This window comes from Myotis yumanensis, unplaced genomic scaffold (genome assembly GCF_028538775.1).
Source record: "Myotis yumanensis isolate MYYU_CA2020_CCGP unplaced genomic scaffold, mMyoYum1.0.hap1 SCAF_9, whole genome shotgun sequence".
Taxonomy (NCBI): Eukaryota; Metazoa; Chordata; class Mammalia; order Chiroptera; family Vespertilionidae; genus Myotis; species Myotis yumanensis.
Window position 1 is genome coordinate 73,167,780 of NW_027223760.1, and position 20,445 is coordinate 73,188,224.

At 41.8% G+C, this 20,445-nt stretch overlaps 1 protein-coding gene across 2 annotated transcripts in view; it reads left to right on the top strand.

Annotated features, from left to right (window-relative positions):
* The first annotated feature begins 10,670 nt into the window (after positions 1-10,670).
* The window catches only part of SLC26A4 (solute carrier family 26 member 4), a 45,055-nt gene continuing 35,280 nt past the window's right edge, over positions 10,671-20,445 (top strand). Inside the window, exons 1-6 of one of the 2 annotated variants that reach the window (XM_070424662.1) lie at positions 10,671-10,756; positions 11,483-11,631; positions 13,143-13,282; positions 16,731-16,841; positions 18,665-18,849; positions 19,476-19,640. In XM_070424662.1, coding sequence (XP_070280763.1) covers positions 11,486-11,631; positions 13,143-13,282; positions 16,731-16,841; positions 18,665-18,849; positions 19,476-19,640 — 747 coding nt within the window. In that variant the 5' untranslated portion in view covers positions 10,671-10,756; positions 11,483-11,485. Of the gene's footprint in view, positions 10,757-11,470; positions 11,632-13,142; positions 13,283-16,730; positions 16,842-18,664; positions 18,850-19,475; positions 19,641-20,445 lie in introns of those variants that run through there. The other variant, XM_070424663.1, reaches the window with a different exon arrangement.

A 20,445-nucleotide genomic window follows, 5' to 3' on the forward strand; every position in this document is an offset into this window, starting at 1 on the left:
ATTGAAAGAACATAATTCCATTTTGACTGTATTGAGGTACTTATGCAACACACAAATACATAGGGGGGTCATTCTTTATTTTATAAAAGAATAACTCATGTGAGTTATTTTAATCACCTAGTTCTAATATATTTTTAAAATCTTGATTCATAAAATTTTTCCAATAGAACTTTTTTTTTTTTTGCTTCTAGTTATCCACAACTATCAAGACATACATGTACACATTTTATTTTTATCACTAGGACATTTTTAAATAATAGAAAAACTAACATATGGACCTAGTAAAATAATAAACTCAAACAGTATAAAATACTGTACAATAAAGTAGGTCTCCTCATTAATATGAACTTACGTTTAACTTGATAGCTATAAGATGGAGCCCAGCTAGAGTGGATCAGTTGGTTGAGCATCCTCCTGTGCACTGAAGGGCTACCAGTTTGATTCTGGGTCAGGGCACATGCCTGAGTTTCGGGTTTGGTCCCCAGTTGGGACACTGTATGGAAGGCAACCGATGGATGTTTCTCTCTCACATCAATGTTTCTCTGTCTCTCCCTTCCTCTCTCTAAGCGTGTCCTCAGGTGAGAATTTTTTTAAAAAGACATGATGGTTCCATATAGGAATATTATGTTTATGTACTTATTTTATATTATATAAGCTATTATATAAAATTATTTCATAACATACACACATATATTTCTTTGCCCTATCAGCTGATAGGGCCTAGAAGCAATGGCATTCCAATAGCAAAGAGCATACCTACTACCCGCATCTGGATTCCTAGCAAAATTCTCCAAAAAAAGAAACAGGGTTCCTTGGAGAAATGGTTGATTCAAGGACTGGCACAGACAATATATAAAATAAGCCTGGAGCATCTTGTAGTGCCAGAAAGGAAGGAAGTGCACCCGAAACAAACAGCAAAACCGCCATACATTGACAAGGGCTTGTCACAGGGCTCAGGAGCCAAATGAAAAAGCTCCTTAATGGCCAAAGCTAGAACGATTTGATCAACAAAATAAAATAGTATTGGGTCATGATGCAAAATATAAAGTAAACACTCATAATTTTATATGACGTAAATGATTGAACAAACAAATAAGTGGGGAGCAAGGGAGACAAATCTCTCTTGTAGAATTTCAAGTAATTTATGCAGATACTCTGCCCTCAAGGAGGTGGAGTTTACCGCCCCACTTTTCAAGTGTGGGCTGCATACAGCAGTGATGGCGAACCTATGACACGCGTGTCAGAGGAGACACGCGAACTCATTTTTTTGGTGGATTTTTCTTTGTTAAATGGCATTTAAATATATAAAATAAATATCAAAAATAGAAGTCTTTGTTTTACTATGGTTGCAAATATCAAAAAATTTCTCTATGTGACACGGCACCAGAGTTAAGTTAGGGTTTTTCAAAATGCTGACGCTTTGAGCTCAAAAGGTTCGCCATCACTGGCAGAGTGACTTCCTTCCTAAGAGTTCAGTATAGAAAAGGGGGTGGGAATCGGGGAGAGTCACTTTCTAGAGGAGAAACCTCACAAACACTACCTCAGCCAGATGATCCAGGTCAACGTGGGCAATGATAAGCCATGCTGATCCTCTGCATCCCTAGTATGAGGTGATGGAAATGCCTCTGTGCTGTCCCTCCCAGAAACCCGTAATGCTAGTTTAACTATGAGTAAAACCAGACACATTCTCATAAAGAAACATCCTAAAAAATATTTGGCTGGTACTTCTCAAAACTGTCATGATCATCAAAACAAAGGAAGTCTGAGAAATTGTCACAGCCGAGAGGAACCTAAGAAAATATGACAAGTAAATGTGATGCGGTATCCTGGAACGGAGAAGTGACATCAGGTAAAAACTAAGGAAATCGGAACTGTTGACTTTAGTGAATAATCATGTATCACTGTTGTTGTTTTTCAAATTGTGGCAAATATACAAGTTTAAGATGCTCCTTAGTAGAGGAAACTGGGTATGAGATATATGTGAACGGTTTGTACTATCTTCTCAATTTTTCTATGAAACTGTTCTAAAAATAAAATTTTTAAGTCTCTTATTTCCCGCGGAACCTCTTGTCTTGTGAATCTTTCCAGAAATACTTTATCTGTGGAGATAGTCTCCATTCACCCCTTCCTTTTCTCTCTGCTCTGTGCCTGAAGACTGGCTTTACGGGCAATCAAGCTCCTTTGCTCGCAGGCTTCTTCCTGTGGAGTCTGGGCAATGGAGAATGGGAAAGTACCTACCAGCAGATCAGAGGTTGGAGGAAGAAAGCAGGGGTATTTATTTTCCCAGCTCCTTCCTGGAATTACCAGCGGTTCCATTCTTCTACTGAAGGGCACAGTTCCTGTTGGGCAGCCCTCTTCATCGGCACTCTGCGTTCTGGGAACAGCTCCCTCCCTTGCCCCTCCTGCTAGGATTGCAGACAGCCCTCTTCTCTGATGTGAGGTGACTAGACAGCTGAAAGCTCCCTGCAGCTCGCCCTGAGGTGCTCCACCATGCCTTGTTGGTTTTCTTTGGCCCTTTCCACACTTTTATAAAGAGTCCCTTCATTAACTTTATCTTGGTGTGTTATCTATTGTTTGCTAGGACTCTGATGAGCATAATACACAAATTCATATTCCCTTCTATATAAACATACGAGCATATTATACATATTGTTTTGCACCTTACCATTTTTTCATCTATAACAGACTTGGGGTTTCTTCCCATGTCCATATATGTTGATTCACTTACTTAGTATCCCATTTTCTATGGATATCATGTTTTCATGTATTATATAGAAAGAGAGTTAAAAGCTGAACTTAGCAGAGGGACCCTGAGGCCTGGGTAATAAGTAATAAGATTACCCATGAGTAATAAGATTGACTAGAAGTTCTGAAATAGTGGTGGGGTGAACTGAGGTTGCTAAAACCCCAGATAGTTTTGCAGAAGTTAAGAGAATGGGCTTTGGAATCAAACTGCTTGGGTTCATATTCCAGCTCAGCCCTACGGTGTGACCTTGGGCAAATTACTTAACCTTTCTGTGTGCATGTCCCCATCTGTAGAATGGGCATCTCAAGGTAATACTTGTGCTCAAAGGTAGTTTAGTTTTCAAGTCGACTTTCAAGTCAGACCCCACTGGGCAACATGGTACATCCCAGTGAATATGCTATGAGCCTCCATCTGGGTCTCTCTCCCCACTCCTGATCCTTCAGTTCTTTCTCCTGAGTTCCCCTCAGCTTCTTCTTTTACTCTTTCTTCTCTGCTCATCTCACCCATCTGTCCCATTGTGCATGATAGGTTTTTTTTCTCTATTGAGATTTAAGATTCATTTCTTAATGAAGAATTAGACAGTAGATTCTAGGGGTAATTGTGTGTTTACTAATGTATAGTTCAATAGAAGAGGTATGGATGAATTTTAAAAGCATTTTCTTTAAAGCCAGGGAATTGTTAGCCAGCAAAAAGAGAAGACAATCTGCCTCGAGTGACATGCTGCTGCCTTCTACCAAAAGTGGTTAGTTTTCTTGCCTGAGTCAACTTCTGCTCAGGTCCCCATGAGTCACCTTGACTGAGGAGAACTTTCTGAGTGTCTGACATCCTGAGTATCAGAAAAATAAAGTAACTAATTCCCCATGCGGTAGTTAGAAACTATTGAATAAATTCCAAATATTAAGAATTTTCTTTTACATGTGTCATTAAAAAGCATACTGTCCAATTTTATTCAGAGGATAAATTGTTCTTCAAAGAGTTTAAAGTATTTTTTATTTTTTCTCTTCACGTGAGTTCAAGGATTTTACAGAAGAAAAGGAGCCCCTTATCATCCTCCTGTGATGTCTCAAGGGCCTAGTTGCTTCCCTTTTTAAGTTCTCCTGCTTCCACTCTCTAAATGCTTAGTTTTACTATTTTTTAGGTATATAATCACCTTTATTATAATTCATAAATATATTAGAAATGGATCTTAAAAACAACATCTAGGTTCTCGTGGACTTCTGTTTTCTGTTCAGCTACACAATTAGAAAACCAACTCTGAGGATGAAAAAGCCTAAGTATAATTTTAGTTCCTTTTTTTTTGTCTCATACATTCTGAAACATTCTCTGGGCCTTCTAGGTCCAAGCACCACCCTGTCTTAATAGACCTGCCCATGCTCAGGGCCTTCTGTAATTACTTTGACAAAAAGATGAGGCGGCTCCTCTCCTTTCCCCAAATGAAGTTATTTGGAATCTTGACTGAAAGTAAACACCAGGTACGCTGAGCAAAAGGTCTTGCCCTAAAAGCTAAATGCCTGGTGTTCATGGCCACATAGCTCCTGAGGACTCCATGTTCGTTATCTCTAGATCTGACTTACCTGGATTTCAACCACCTAGCTTTCCTTTTTGTTTTTCAAGCCCATCAAGCTCTGTCCGGACTCAGAGTTTTTGCCTTTGCTGTTTTGTTTTCCAGGCAGGCCTCCTCCTACCGGCACTTCAAATCTCTCTGCAAATGTCACCTTCTTGGAAAGAGAGAGGCTTTCCCTAACCACTCCACTGCAAGCAGACCACCCTCTCCCCGTGCTGTGCATTGCCCCCTCAGTAATTCTACATATCATTCTGCTTATTTCTCTCATAGCTTTTATTGTAACAGAACATTATCTGATTTATTTATTTGCTTAGAGTTACTGACCCCCACTAGACTATAGTCCTGTGAGGGCAGAACTCTGTCAAGCTTATTCACTGCTGTATCCCCAATGCTAAGATGGTGTCTGACACAAGTAAAGGCTCAATAAATACTCACTGATGTGGACGAAAGGGGCCACATTCTGACCTGACAAGCTCAGGGGAGGCGTGCATGGCAGTCTTGCAAACTGAGACCTAAAGTCACCAAAAAGGATGGTCTGAAATTAAATTTTAAAAGCAGTTATGGTGGGCAGTTACGTCCTAGGCCAGTATCTTCACTGACAAGGTCAACCCATACCTTAACTGAGCCTATCTGTCTTTTTGCATCTATGATAACACACCCTTGAAATGTCTGGGTAACTTGTAACTTCCCTTTTTCTGGAGCCCCTGAGGCACAACCAAATGTGCCAGGTGCCAGGACAGATACCACAAACTCCTTCATTATCATGTTAATTGATCCTGCACCCACCTAAGTGTGTGTCCATCATTTGACTTTTTATCCAATCCCAGGGGTTTCCCTGCTTTGCTTTATCCCTCCTCCTTAATCTGTCACCAATGAATTTCATGTAACCCACCTATGTCCTTCCTTTGATTGCAATGTATAAATACAAATGTAACCCGCCATTCTCCGGAGCATTATCTCAATTTGTTGAGGTCCTGCTTCCCGGCATATGTCGACAGTTTGGCTCAAATAAACTCACAAAAATTCTTTACAGGTTTCAATGGTTTTTTTTTTTTTACGTTAACACTGAGTAAATAAATGTATGGATGAGTGAATGAATGAATGAATGAATGAATGAAATACTTAAACATGCAACTCGGGATAACACAGCCCATCACTTTACTTGGAACATTCCTCAAGTGTCCCTCTTCTCCCTCGATGAACAAACCATAGAGGTCCTGGGATAAAGTATGCAAGGATAACTTCAAAAATTAAATTTATTTAAATAATAAGGAACTTATTATTTAAGTTTCAGACTCTCAAATTATTCTTTGTTTAGAAAACTATGCCATTATTTCATGCTAGTGAGTAACAAATTTAGTAAACCAAATATCACATTTGAATTAATATTAAAGATTGTGGTATTCTCTCTACTATCTGAGACATTTATTGAATTATATTATATAAAAATAAATCTTTATTGACACTGAAATTTGCTTTAAAAGTGGAATAGATTGCCACATAGGTTTAGAAAAAATTCTCTTTTAGTGGTTTTTTTTTAAAGAATGGATTCTCATCTTTTTAGAATAGTTTCCTAAAATAAATAAACAAGTAAACAAATAAACTAGTTTCCTTTCTACTCGATGATTTCTTAAGATCTCATCATTAAATAATCAATAATTTAGCAAGTTGTTTTCTAGTACCTATTATATTGTCATAATTTGCCAAGATATACTGGTAAGGTATTCTGGAAACAAAAGAAGACTTGTAATTTTACTTACTTGAAATTCTTCTGATTAGATAACTTTTTAAATTATATTTTTTAAAAGGAAGAAAAAAAAGAAAGTAAAAATCTGCCCTTTGGACCAGAAAAAAGTAGCAAGACTGACTATTTGTTCTAAATTTAAATTAACACAGGACTCGATTAAATCATTCCTGTGACACACAAAGTCACTCAAAAACTTATGGTCTTATACATATACTAGAGGCCCCTTGCAGGAAGATTTCTGCAAGAATAGGGCTTCCTGTGTCCTGAAGCTTGCTTCTCTGCAGCTTCGCTCCCTTCTCCAGTGGTTGGCTTCCTTCTACATTGTCTTCAGTCTTCGCTCCGAGCGCCTGCGTATGCAAATTAACCACCATCTTTGCATACTCATCTGATTGGCTGGTGGGCATAGTGAAGTGACACCAATTTGCATGTTTCTCTTTTATTAGTGTAGATATCCACAGTTGATCAGTTGTAGTATGTCATTAGTTGTAAAACTCACAATTATTTTATGAACCACTAAGAAAGAAAAAACACTGCCAATTGAACCACAGCGGACCATCAATTATGAGTCCTGATAAAATGTGGAAAATGTGTATTTTAGAATCAGTGAAATAGGGCATAGATTTTGTGACCATTTGATGAATATTCATTGCACCCACATATATGAGACCATGGTCTATGATTCCTTTGTTCATTATTGTACCATGGCCAGCACTAATAAACTCTTAATAAATCTTTGAATGCATGTATAGATCTAATAGTGAAGTTTGCCTTACACACAAAGTGTCTAAGTGATAAATTAAAAAACACATTTAAAATCAGCACTAGCTACTAAGTATGTGCTGGAAAGTAACAATTTATTTTGAAGTGATATATATCTCCTTGAAAAGAAGTCCTGGAAATGATTAAATTATCATTAAAAAAAAAAAAAAAAAGAACTGCCCACCTCCATGGGAAATAGGCAGAACTTGATTTGTAAAGCTTAAGTGAGTAATTTGAGGTGTTTGATATAACAAGTAAATTGGGTGGGGAGAGCAAGCTGTTTTCACCTCCTACTCTTCTCTGTTTTTAAAAGACAGCCAAATTCAGATCTAGGAGAAAAGCAGTTCTATACTTTTATAGAAACCTGTGAGGGAGATGTCATTCTGTCCATGCATTTAACAGAAGAAAGCAGACTCTTCGTCTAAGTCCATGCAGGACTTATTATTACAGTGCGGTAATTATGAAATAGAATTCCCATATAGCACGATGCTGTTCAAAGAAGAATTCTGTCTGTTCTCCAAGGGAGGTGACACACTTGATTCTTGGTGTTATTTGAAAGCCTATTCTTTCCTCTGCCTTCTGACACCTCTACCACACTCCTTATTCCTTGGGATCACCATCACCACCATCAAATCATCACCCAGTTCTGGTCCAAAGTGGTCCACGGAACCGACTGGACCAGACCAAAAGTGTCAAAATAGGAGTAACAGGAAGCAAAAATGGCTATCAGAAGGGGATAAGAGTTGTATTTATATTTGCACAGGATGCCTCTTAAGAACTCAAGGAAGCATTGTAAATCCTCCAGGAGAGTTACTGTGGACCTCAGTATGAATGAGTTAATAGCATTAGGTCCCAGGCAGCTATTGACAAAGTTAACAAAAATTCATATGAACTCACCTAGACAGATATTTGTGACATAGCCTTAATTTTTAAAAAAAGTTGCACACCAATATGTATTGTATTTTCAGTTTTTTAAAGAGAATCTTCGGGCTCGTCCTGGCCGGTGAGGCTCCAGTGCTTGGGCCTCCTCCTGTGTACGGAAAGGCTGCTGGCTGGATGCCAGGTCAGGGCGCATGCCCCACGTGTGGCTGGATCAGATTCACTGTGCATGGGTGTTTCTCTCACTCACTCTACTTTCCTCTCTCTGTAAAAATCAATAAACTATTTTAAAAATCTTCGGGCTATAAATATATCTGTTCGAAAACATTAATGGTTGAAAGGAGTCAACGTGTCCTCAAGAAGATTTTGTCTAGTGGGGGAGATAAGACTTGTATGTAAATAAAATTATGACACTAAGATGGATAGTAAAAGACAGTTTAAAAGAGGATCAGCTCTCCTCTCTCTCTCTCTATCTCTATCTCTATCTCCTCTCTCCCTTTCCCCTTTCTTCCCTCTCCCCTCTCTTCTACTCTCTCTGAAAAGCAATGGCAAAAAAAAGTCCTCAGGTGAGGATTAACAACAACAAAAAAGAGAGAATCTGATAAGGTACCAAGAGAATCCAGAAAAGAAATAAATTTAATCTGAATGAAAGCATCAAGGAATGTTCTTAACTGGGCTGTAAAGATGTGTGTGAGGGTTTACAGAGTGGGTACAGTCAGAATCCACTTTTAAAAAAATCCTCTCCTCACCCTAGCTGGTTTCGCTCAGTGGATAGTGTTGCCCTGTGCACTGAAGGGTCCCGGGTTTGATTCTGGTCAAGGGCACATGCCCATGTTGTGAACTTGATCCCCAGTAGGGGGCGTGCAGGAGGCAGCCCATCAGTGATTCTTTTTCATCATTGATGTTTCTCTCTCCCTCTCTGATGTTAATAAAAAGATATTTTAAACAAACCCGTTCAGTGTAGTTGAGTTTCACATACAATAATAATGTGCTTATAGAAATGCATGTACACTATGGATAGCTGTGTACTATATATGTCTCCGTATCCTATATAATAAAAGGGTACTATGATGCGCACTTACCACCAGGGGGCAGATGCTCAATGCAGGAGCTGCCCCCTGGTGGTCAGTGTGCTCCCACAGGGGGAGCACTGCTCAGCCAGAAGCCCAGACAGCCTGGACTAGACACCTAAGTCGAAAAGAGGGACACACAGCTGGTGAGCACAACAGCAGTGGAGGCAGCCTCTCCTGCCTCCACCGCAGAGCTCCTGAGGGCTCCAGGACTGCAAGAGGGCACAGGCCGGCTGAGTCCCCCACCATCGAGTGCATGAATCCCGTGCACCGGGCCTCTAGTGTGTGTGTGTGTGTGTGTGTGTGTGTGTGTGTGTGTATAATGTATAATATATATATATATATATATATATATATATATATATATATATAATATATATATATGTTTACTGTCACATATCAATTTATTAATAAATGTATTTTTTAAAAAATCCTCACCGAGGATATTTTTCCATTGATTTTTAGAGAGAGTGAAAGGGAGAGGGAGAGACAAAGAGAGAATCATGGATGTGAGAGAGACACATCAATTGGTTACTTCCCACTCTTGCACTCCGACCAAGGCCAGGGATCTAGCCTGCAACTAAGGAATGTGCCCTTGACTGGAATCAAACCCGGAACTCTTCAGTCCAGGGGCAGACACTCTATCCACTGAGCCAACCGGCTAGGGCTAAACGTACATTTTAATAACTTACAGAATCTTAAAGGGGACTGCAAACTCCATCATAGGATGTTAGTAGCATTCCTGGCCTCTCTCCACTAGATCTCAGTCACATTCCCCCCAGGGGTGACAACCAAAATTGTCTCTGGACATTGCCAAATGTTTCCTGGAGGACAAAATAGTCCTCAGTTACGAACCATTAGTTCTTAATTCTTATCCAGTAAGAATTCCAAAGTTCATGATTTGGATTTTCTTTTTAGGTCCCTTCTTCAAGGTTTATAACCTTGTTGGATCAAGAAAGCTTTTAAAGATCTGTTGAAAGCTGGTGGCTCATTCATTCCTCAGAAAAAGCTCCTGTGCGCATCATGTCCAGTACAATGTCAGGACTTCGCACTTGCGTTTTGTCTCTGGGCGCTTAGGGAACTGTCTGGTCTGTGCTTCCCAGCTGGGTGGGTACCCCAAGGCTGGTGTCCAGAGCCACTCCGTGTTTACTGCAGAACACCGGTAATCAGGAGAGAATCATCCTGTTCACCGAACTCGCTCTCCCTTCTGTCAACCTGCACGTCAGTTTAAACAAGAGTCGTCCCAGAAGAAAACACAACACTGATGAGGTAGGATAGAATCCGACTTCCTCTCACTCTCTTTTGGTCTAGATGCCTGTCTAGTCCGGCATATTCCCTCCTGGATGGTGCAGATAAATGAGAAGATAGAACCAAAGAGTCAGCCAGGTAAGAAAGGGGCCACCTGGACACTTGATTTGATTGTGAAATATGAGAGAGAGAGAGAGAGAGAGAGAGAGAGAGAGAGAGAGAGAGAGAGACTATGTATCTTAAATTTATGAACAAATCATGAATTCTCTGTAGCCACCACTCACTGGGTACTTCTAAAGAAAGACTTCCTAGAAGTCCAAAGCCTGTAGTTCTCAGTACAAAGCCGGCCACTGCCCCTTCTCACCTCGCGTGAGAGCGGTGCGTCAGACTGTGGAGTTCCTGATTCGCACAACCCGGGCAAGGCCAGCGATCGCTGACACCTAAGTGGGGCCCTGCACTGCCACAACAAGTCCCCCGGGCGGCCTGGCCCCTGGCTTCCCAGTCCCCATTAGTGAGTGACGGCCAGTAAGATTCTGGACAGAGAAAGAATGCGGGAGGGGTAGGATTTACTTCCCGGCAGGACAGATGGGGAAAGACAGATGCCTGTGTGTCCCTCTTTTCGACTTAGGTGTCTCTATTGCTCCATAAATAAAACGTGTCCCTGCCTTCTGCGAGCTCTATAAAGGCAGCGGAACGGCCGTGCCCGGGGCATTCCGGGCGGGGCACGAGCAGAGCCGCAACAGGTGAGATAGCCGCTGCAGGTGTCGCCCTCGCCACCAGCCCGGGCTGGACTCCTAGGAAGAGTCGCTGGTTGGAGATGGGACCCGTGTGGGGGCCTGGAGCGGGCGGGCGGGCGGGGGCAGGACAGCTTTCTTTCTGAGAAGCTGAGAGTGAAGAGAAAGCTGGGAGACAGGCCGGAGGAGAGATCTGCCCCGCCCGCCCCAAGTTATGTCCCCAGGGGAGCCGCGACCTGCACGGGGAACCTGCCTGCAGAGCGCACGGCCGCGGACCCGGGCGCGTGGCCGGAGGGTCCCACGACTGGCGCGGGGCTGCGCTTCTCTCTAGTGCGCGCCTGAGGCTGCGCCCCGGCTCAGGGGCGGGGGGCGGGGGGCGGCGCTCCCGAGGTCCCGTTCCAGCCTGGCCCTTGCCCGGGTTCCAGCCCGAGTTTGGGGAGATTTCAGAACGCGGACAGTGCCCTGGCTGCCCGCCTGCGGGGACTGACTGGGTCCAGCTCCCGACGCCGCCAACGCGGGGCTCACTCCTCTCAGAGTTGGGGAGCCCCGGGGAGCAGGTGCGGGCCACGCAACCGGGGGTCTTCAGGTGGCCCCGGCAGGTGGCGGCGCGCCCTGGCGGTCCAGGCTCTCCAGGACCCGCTGGCCGCCGGTCGCCTCCCCCTGTCCGGTCCTCTTCACCGTTTCTTCTCCTTCCCGGTTCCCTCGCCTCCTTCCTCGTCCTCCTCCTCCTCGAAGGTCATGGAAGCGCCGCCGCCGCTCCCCGAGTACAGCGGCAGCTACGTGGTGTCCAGGCCGGTGTACAGCGAGCTCGCCTTCCAGCGGCGGTACGAGCGGCGCCTGCAGGAGCGCAGGACGCTGCGGGAGCGCCTGGCCCGGAGCTGCAGGTCAGCCGCCGGCCACGCGTCCGTCCCGGTGGGAGGAAGGCTCCGTCGTTCTCCTTGGGAAGTTGACTCTAGTCTCGGAACTTCTCTCTGGGGAGAGTGTGTCCGGGGAGTCCTGCCTCTCTTCCTCTTTGGGGGACACCTGGAGCGCTCCTTGGGGATCCAGCGGGTCCCCACTGCTTTGTGGTGATGGGCAGGCTGAGGAGAGTGGGGAAGAAAGGGGCTCGATTAAAGAGAGACGATGGGTGAAGGCATCACCTGACCAGGAGGAGTCCAAAGCCCAAGCTCCTTCAGGCAGGATGCCACCCAGAGACGGGAGCGACGGCCAGACGCGGGAGAGCGCAGTGCCCCGCGGCCTTCCCATCAGGCGGGGGACCCCGGGAAGCCTCTGTCCGTCTCTGCACCCAAACCGGCCGCCTGTTATTAGATATCCCAGACACAGAATTAGAGAACCGGCGATTGCTGATGGATTCTCTCTTTAAAAACCTTTTTTTTAAAAAAAAAAAATAGAACATTTAAAATACATATAAAAGTAAAGAGTAGTATAAAGAACCTCGTCTCCATGTTTTTATCCATCACCCAGCTTCAATGATGATCTACTCCAAGTTAATCTTCTTTCATCTATTGACACCCACTTGCCACTCCCCCCAACCCTGTTTCTCTTTTTCTCTCTCCATATATATGTTGGGGCAAAAGTAGGCTTACAGTTGTTTGTATGGAAAGTAATACAATAATTAATGGATAATAATACAAGAATGAACTTTGTGTTTCTCATACTCACAACTGTAAACCTCCTTTTGCTCCAAACCCCTGTGTTTGTGTATACTTTTGCTCCACCTACTTTTGCCTCACCATGAATACATGTATATATATTATATATATGTATATATATATATTCTTAAAAATATACATTCAGTACATGTAAGTACTTAATATATATATGTAATCACAATTCCATTATCAGGAGTCAAAGAATGTTCACTTACTGTTAATATTGTTTTCTTTTATCTCTTGGTTGTTGAGTTTAAAAAATACTAACTAACAAGATACAGCAAGGTGTGCATTTATCATGCTAAGAGTTTTGTAAAACTGGTTCCAAGCTTGTATTGCCAAAATATACAGAGCATGTTTATTTTTCTTAAAAGAAAAAGAGAAGTAGAAGAAGGCGCCTGGGGATAGAAGTCTGAAAATTAATCTCCATTTAGAGACTCCCCATTGATCAATGTATGGCGGGACCAGAAAATGGGTTCTTGTGTAGGGATATTTTCTCAGAGGATTAAGAAGGTGGGGGTGGGGGACACTTAATCCTGTGTTTCCTACCAGGGTGCGTTTAAAAGGGTAGATAGAGTTCTTGGCAAAAGTATGGTCAGTACTTCAGTGTTGGTATTTGCGATTCTCATTCTCTTTGTAAATAGTTGTAAACATTTAGAAACCACGAAGGGCTCCGTTCAAAACTTTGTGATTGCTTGCGGCTGAGATGAGATTGGAAACCCAGTTTTCTTGCTTTTTGACAGCTGTTCAAGAAAAAGAGCCGTTGGTGTGCTGAAGACGCTCTTGCCCATCTTGGACTGGCTCCCCAAGTACCGAGTCAAGGAATGGCTGCTCAGCGACATCATCTCGGGAGTTAGCACTGGGCTAGTGGGTACCCTGCAAGGTAAGGTGTTGGTGGACTGGCCCCAGTGGTTGTGAATTAGTCTCCAGAAGCAGTTCATGACTCCCCGCCCCCCACATCCCCCCACCCCCCGCCACTCCCCCGGGCTCCCATGGGTCTGTACCAAGAGTTTGCTCACCTTTGAAGGCATCATCTTTCCTCCAGAGCCTCTTAGTGGAGGAAGTTGCATCTTCCTCCTCTTCCTTAGGGTTCTCTTTCTGGGAAACTGTGCTGTTTCTCTCAGTGGTGGGGAACCTCTTTTCTGCCAAGGGCCATTTGGATATTTATAACATCATTCACGGGCCATACAAAATTATCATCTTAAAAATTAGCCTGCTATATTTGGTCAAACAGTTAATTAACTCACCCCTAATGCCTTGGCAGGGCCAGACCAAATGGTTTCTCAGGATGTTCCCCACCCAACTACAGCCCTGTTTCCTAAGCAGTGGCTTCCCAACTTTTATTGACCATAATTCACAGTAACAAATATGTATTACATCACAATCTGTGCACATATAGCTCATTTTGTTAAATAATATCTCACTACAAGTGATGCACTCTGATATTTTCTATTGTTTTGTTTTATTATGCTTCCATAAATTTTTAAATGATAATTACAGCCCATAAAGTTACTTTACATCTCACACATGGTCTTGACCCTGCCCTTCGAAACTGGCTTAAAGGAAAGTGGAGGACGTATTTTAGCTTGAACTACACCTAAGTGTTTTTTTCTGTTCCCCTCCCCCTCCTTTTTAATCCATCCCCTTTTTTTAATCTCTGGCAAAATGTCCCAGCACAGGTGGTTATTACTTTTTAAAAAAAAAAACAACTGGCTTTATATAACATTTCCATGAGCATCTTGCAAATCCATTGCCTAGTTGGTGAATAACATTCTCCTGTCTCCCACCCCCAATCTTGCTTCTGCCCTCCCCCCAATTCTACAAAGCCCTGGGATCATGAACACAGAAATTTCATCTATTTATTATAACTTTAAGGAGCACCTACTATGTGCCAGGCACTAGGTTATGCTGGCATGAATAAAATACGCCACTTGCTTACAAGGAGCTCATAGTTCAGTGGAAAAATAGATAGCAATTGGGTGTAAAGGCTGTGGTAGGGATAAGTACCATTGCCTGCTAAGGGAGTGCACACAGGTGCACTCAACCCAGCCTTTAGGGGATTGGGGATGGCTTTCTGTAGGTTGAATTGTCAGAGGTGTGTTTCCCTAAAGGTTAAGTCTGAGTTTGCCGCATGAGGGAAGTGGGGTGGGGTGGGGAAGAATGTAGAAAGATGACTTAGTAATAGTCTTTTTCAGAAATTAGAAATAGTTGTTGAGCAATCCATGAGCCAAAATTTGCTTGTGAAGCTCTTAAGATTACTCAGGGCAGGCCAGGTAGATTCCCATAGAGAAGGAGGATGTTTTGTGGTCCCAGTGTGGAGTATCAGTCTGGTCAACCATGGTTTTTTGGTTTTGGTTTTTTATTAATTTGAGGGAGAGGGAGAGAGAGACATCAATTTGTTGTTCCACTTATTTATGCATTCATTGGTTGATTTTTTAAAGTTAATTTTTAGAGAGGGAGAGGGAGAGAGAAAGAGAAACATCCATGTGAGAGCAGAACATCAATGGGCTTCCTCCTGCACACCCCTTACCAGGGACCGAGCCCATAACCCAGGCATGTGTCCTGACCAGTGTTGGGGGTGATGCACAACCATTGAGCCACACTGGCGAGGGCATTGGTTGATTCTTTTTTTTAAATATATTTTTTATTGATTTCAGAGAAGAAGAGAGAGGGAGAGATAGAAACATCAATGATGAGAGAGAATCATTGGTCAGCTACTTCCTGCATGTCCCCTACTGGGATTGAGCCCACAGCCCAGGCATGTGCCCTTTACCTGGGACCCTTCAGTCCGCAGGCTGATGCTCTATCCACTGAGCCAAACCAGCTAGGGCATTGGCTGATTCTTGTTTGTGCCCTGACTGGGGATCAAACCTGAAATCTTGGCTTATCAAGATAATGCTCTAACCAGCTGAGCTGCCCGGTCAGGCCTAGTAAACCATGTTTTAAATCACAGAGGTGGTTGGGAATCTGGGATGGGGCTGTGCATTTCCTAAGTTAAATGCACAGTGGACTCTCATAGGTGTGAGATGGCCACATCCTTTGACTCCTGGGGGATAGGAAGGATGTGCCCTGATCAGAAATTGAACTGGCAACCTCTTGGTGCATGGGTGGATGCTCAACCACTGAACTACAGCAGCTGGGCTTACCAAATCCTTTTATAATAAAGATGATTAGGGTATATCTAAGTAGCAGTTGTGCTTAAGTAGGACACTATATGAAAACTGAAAGAGTTCCCGTTTTCAGGCCTGTAAGAACAGCTGAGCCAAGTTTCGGGAAATGAAAGTTTAAGAAGGACTTAGCCACCCAGCTGGGGCCATATTATTTTTATGCATATGATGTGCATGCTTATTTTTACAAAAGTGGGAGCATATATATGCACTATCTTGAATTCTACTTTTTCTCTTTTTTTTTGTACTTAACATATGTCCATGTAAATGTATTTCTATACATCACATCAATTTTATTTCAGTGAATAATAGTTTATAAAGTATAATTTAGTTAACTACTTCCTTATTTTGAGGTATTCATTCAAAACATAATTTTGGGGCACCTATGGGCCAAAATATTTAGGTTGTACCCACACTTTTTTTCTTACTCTTATAAAGTGAGTAAGTGAATGAAATTTTTTTCTCACTTTAAGTGAATGAAATATGGGAAGGTAGTATGGACTAAAATGTGCTGACTGTGGAAGAAGTATTTAACCAAGGAAAAGAGCACATCATTATCAGCTTCCATGCCTCCTGTACATGGATAGGTTGAAATTTCTTCAGACCAGAAGACATTCATGCACCCAGAACTGCTTGGGTTAGTGTAGTGGAGAAGTCGATGCCTGAGTGGAGAGTCCAGGGGCATTGTCTTGCCTACCACTTTGTACAATTGTCATTTTTTTTCTTTGTTTGACTCTAATTTCTGTTCCCCAACAAGATAGGGCAGAGCAACAATGACTGTGTTCCTCAGAACACAGAGAAACACGGAATTCAGGTGAAACTGCCTGAATGCACAACTGGTAGTATAAACCTTTGAACAGAATGACGAAGTTTTTAATCATCAGCTGACTTGATTCCTTTTTCCACTCCTGTAATCAGTGAGTGATTCAATTACTGATCAGTTGAGTCAGTTCTTTAGAGCTGTTGATTTGTGTAGATGCAATCATTATCCCAGCAGATTTGAATCATGGTCTGCAAACTAGCCTAGCCACAGACTGCATGCACGTAAGGGAAAGCTCAGGACAAGCTGCAAATTGGAGAACTCTATGAAAGGCCTTTCTTTGTACAGTAGAAATATACTGTCCCTTTTGTTTGCGAATTCAATCCCTTTGGATATACTTTCAGGCATGGCGTACGCTTTACTAGCTGCAGTTCCTGTTGGATATGGTCTCTACTCTGCTTTTTTCCCTATCCTGACATACTTTATTTTCGGAACATCAAGACACATCTCAGTTGGTAATTATAAGCATATACTACAATTTGTATTATTCCTGTTTAATATGTTTGGCCATATTGTGTGTATTTTGCTTCCATATCTTTGTTAATGTTTTCCAGGGAAATAGGCCTTTAGTGCTCTGCCTGCTTTTTCTATTCAGAGATGCAAATGGTTCTTCTTGGCTTTCAGAATACTTTGCCTTAAGTTTACTTTATAGTTAACTCTTTTTTCATGAAGCAGAGAAATTGAAAAATGGTTAAAATTACAGCCTACCTTCATATTTTGGCATGGTTTAGTTTTTTTTATTATAATAAACTAGAGGCCCGGTGCATGAAATTCATGCACGGGTAGGGTCCCTAGGTCTGGCTGGTGATCAGGGCCGATCGGAGCCTTCATGCTGCCGGCTGGGGCCTTCCTTTGTTCCGTGCCGCCCCCATCATAGCGAGTGGTTGAACTCCCGGTCGAACTCCTGAGGAGACAATTTGCATATTAGCCTTTTATTATATAGGAGGATAGGATTTGACTCCATATTTCAAAAGTGTTCTCTTCCATAACAAAAAATGACCATAAAAATCTTCAAGAGGTCTTTGAACTTACTGTTTTACCAGACTGGCTTAGCATTTACTAAATTATGTTCATCAAATACATATTTATTATTTCATTAAAGAGCATACTTATTTTTAAGTCAGTAAGATTGGAAGACTGGCAGAATCGTGCCAAAACAATTTTGAAACTAAGCTTGGCTTTCCTTCTTAGTATGGTTCAAAATAGGTTTATTTCCTGCAGTACCTAAAATTTGAATTTTCTTTTGCTAGAATGTTCTACTAAGTAAATGTTTTAATGCTACTCTACTACTTTGATGTTTACACTTGAGGTAATTTTGCACATACATCCATCCGCTGACCAGACATGTCTACCTGGGCAATCCTCATGAAACAAAGACAACTGTCCACTATATCCCCAACCCATATTCTTATCCTTAGTTTTATGTCCCCCAGTATCTGGCATATTGCTTTGTCTCTGTAAGGAGGTCAGGAAGAGGTTTTATTGATTGAAAGAACTTCCTCACCTGGGAGAACTGATCAATACCAAATGCTTGATGAGATAAGAAACATAGAAGCTGATTTTTTTCTCTTTTGTATTCTACCCATGTAGACATTTCAGGTTACTGGATTTTGGTACTGGGCCCTCCCAGTTATTAAAGCCTTCCACGATTAAAGGGTAGGGTCAACATCATCATGGACAAACATATCAGCAGTAAGTGGAGAAGTTGCTGGAAGAAAAGGAGTACTTTCTAAACATAGACTCTTACTGACTGGCATTTGATATATGAAAAAAAATAATTTGTCTTGAAAAGAGAAAAAGGGAAACTATACCTTCCCTGTACTGTGTCTATTCTAACTTGAACCCTGTGGTATTGATCAGGGTACTCAGCTCCACAGAACAGAACACTGGATGCTCTAGGAACAAAAGTAAGATGGAACAAGTAAAGACTCAGCTTGTATGCCATCTCTGCCAGGAAACTTTACCTGACAACTCTCCCCCTTCCCATCCCCACACCACCACCAATAGAGATCACACAAGGATAGGTTAGACACCCTTTCTGTACACGTAGAAAGCTGTATTGTAATTATCTACCTACATGTCTCTCTCTTGCTCGTTTCTGGATCCTGAATGCCTTAAAACATTTGCTTTATAGCTTCTTTTATGAACAAACAATATAGATTTTTCCCAACCACAGCTAATTATCTCACACATCTTTCTAATCTTATGTAGACATGACATGTTGAACCTAAACACTTGTAATTAATAATTATTAATTGATAGAGACTTTCTCTCCCAGGACCTTTCCCAGTGGTCAGTTTGATGGTGGGATCTGTTGTTCTGAGCCTGGCCCCGGACGAAAAATTTCTCATACCCAGCAGTAATGGAACTATATCAAATGCTACCATGATAGACAATGGGGCTAGAGATGCAGCAAGAATATTGATTGCAAGCACCCTTACTCTTTTGGTTGGAATCATACAGGTAATGGATTTACAAGTAAAATATAGATTGGCATGATTTTTATTTGAAGTAACTAACTGTTGATGACCTAAAAATAAAAGGCCCTTCAAAGTGAGAAGCAACAATCATTTACTGAGATCAATAAGAATAGCTATTCCAAAAGCATTGATTCAGGCAGAAGCCCAGTTAATGTTCCAATTAGGAGATGAAGGCAATGGATATTTATGAAAAAGGGAGGGGAACAATTATATCAATAGAAGGAAGGCATTCCTATTGGTGCAGATAACATAACATAGTGGTGTTCAATCTAAACAATTCCTTTAATTTTCAGTCCAGTAGTCAGAATAACTCATTTCTTGTTATTTTGCAAAAGATCACAGGAATAGGTGCATATTTTTTGCTCTTCTTAGTACATATCTAGAAATACTTCAAGGTTAATATTACTCACTTTTTTCACATTTTAGAGTGATGCGGGGGCGGGGAGAGGTGGGGCATTAGGAAATTCAGGTTTGTTCCCTACAAGTATTTTTGTTATAGGCAGGTTACCAGAGTTTAAACTGGTGTTAAGTTTAATTTGTTAATAATTCAAGCGAGTAGATTCTTCTCCCAGGCAAACATTTAATTAGTTCTTCCTTTTCTTGTTCTAGTTGGTGTTTGGGGGTTTGCAGATTGGATTCATAGTGAGGTACTTGGCTGATCCTTTGATTGGCGGATTCACAACAGCTGCTGCCTTCCAAGTGTTGGTCTCGCAGCTAAAGATCATTCTCAACGTTTCAACCAAGAACTATAATGGAGTTCTCTCCATTATCTATGTAAGTGTTTCTTCTTACTCTAGGGATGGCTCACTGAGAATGTGTTCTTTTCCTCTTTAACCTGAGTCTGTAGAGCCTATGTTCCTCCATGCCATACTTTGGGAGTCACTGAAAGCATCCTTCTCTGAAAAAAGCAATAAAGTCACGAGTAACATCGAAAAAGGCAGATTTTGCAAATCATTATTCTCAGTTGGTCAAAATGGTTTCAGAAGTGTCACTGCACTTAAAAATACTGATGAAAACAAAGTGGTATAGTGAAGCTAAGACTGCTCAGGGGGGCAACAGACTAGAGTTCCAGTCTCATCTTTGCCTCTGACAAGCTAAGTGACCTCTGGTACATAATGTAGGATAATGGCTGATAGTATCTACCAACTAAGTTAAATAAAGATAGTGAGGAGCATTTTGGCCCAGAGGCCGGCACAGAACAAGTACTCGATAAAAGTCGTTACTTTGAAATTATTTTTTCACATCTCAAGGCTCTTTTATTTTTTTATTTGTAAAATGAAACAATTGGACATGCATCTCTAAAGCCCTTTTTAACTCTGAGAGTCCATAAAATGTATAATGTAAATGTCTGAGCAATTATAGATAAAAAGGAACATTAGATTCAGAGATGATTCAACATGCAAAAGAGATGCAAAAGAAGGATGTAGAGCACACTAATTAGATTGAAAAGTTCTTGTATCTAAATATATGTTCTATGTAGGACATGTTTTTGATGCTTGAAAGTGATGATAATAGTAACATGATGTCACCCTGGCTTGGGGGGAAATGATATGCAAAAATAACATGTCAACATTAAGAA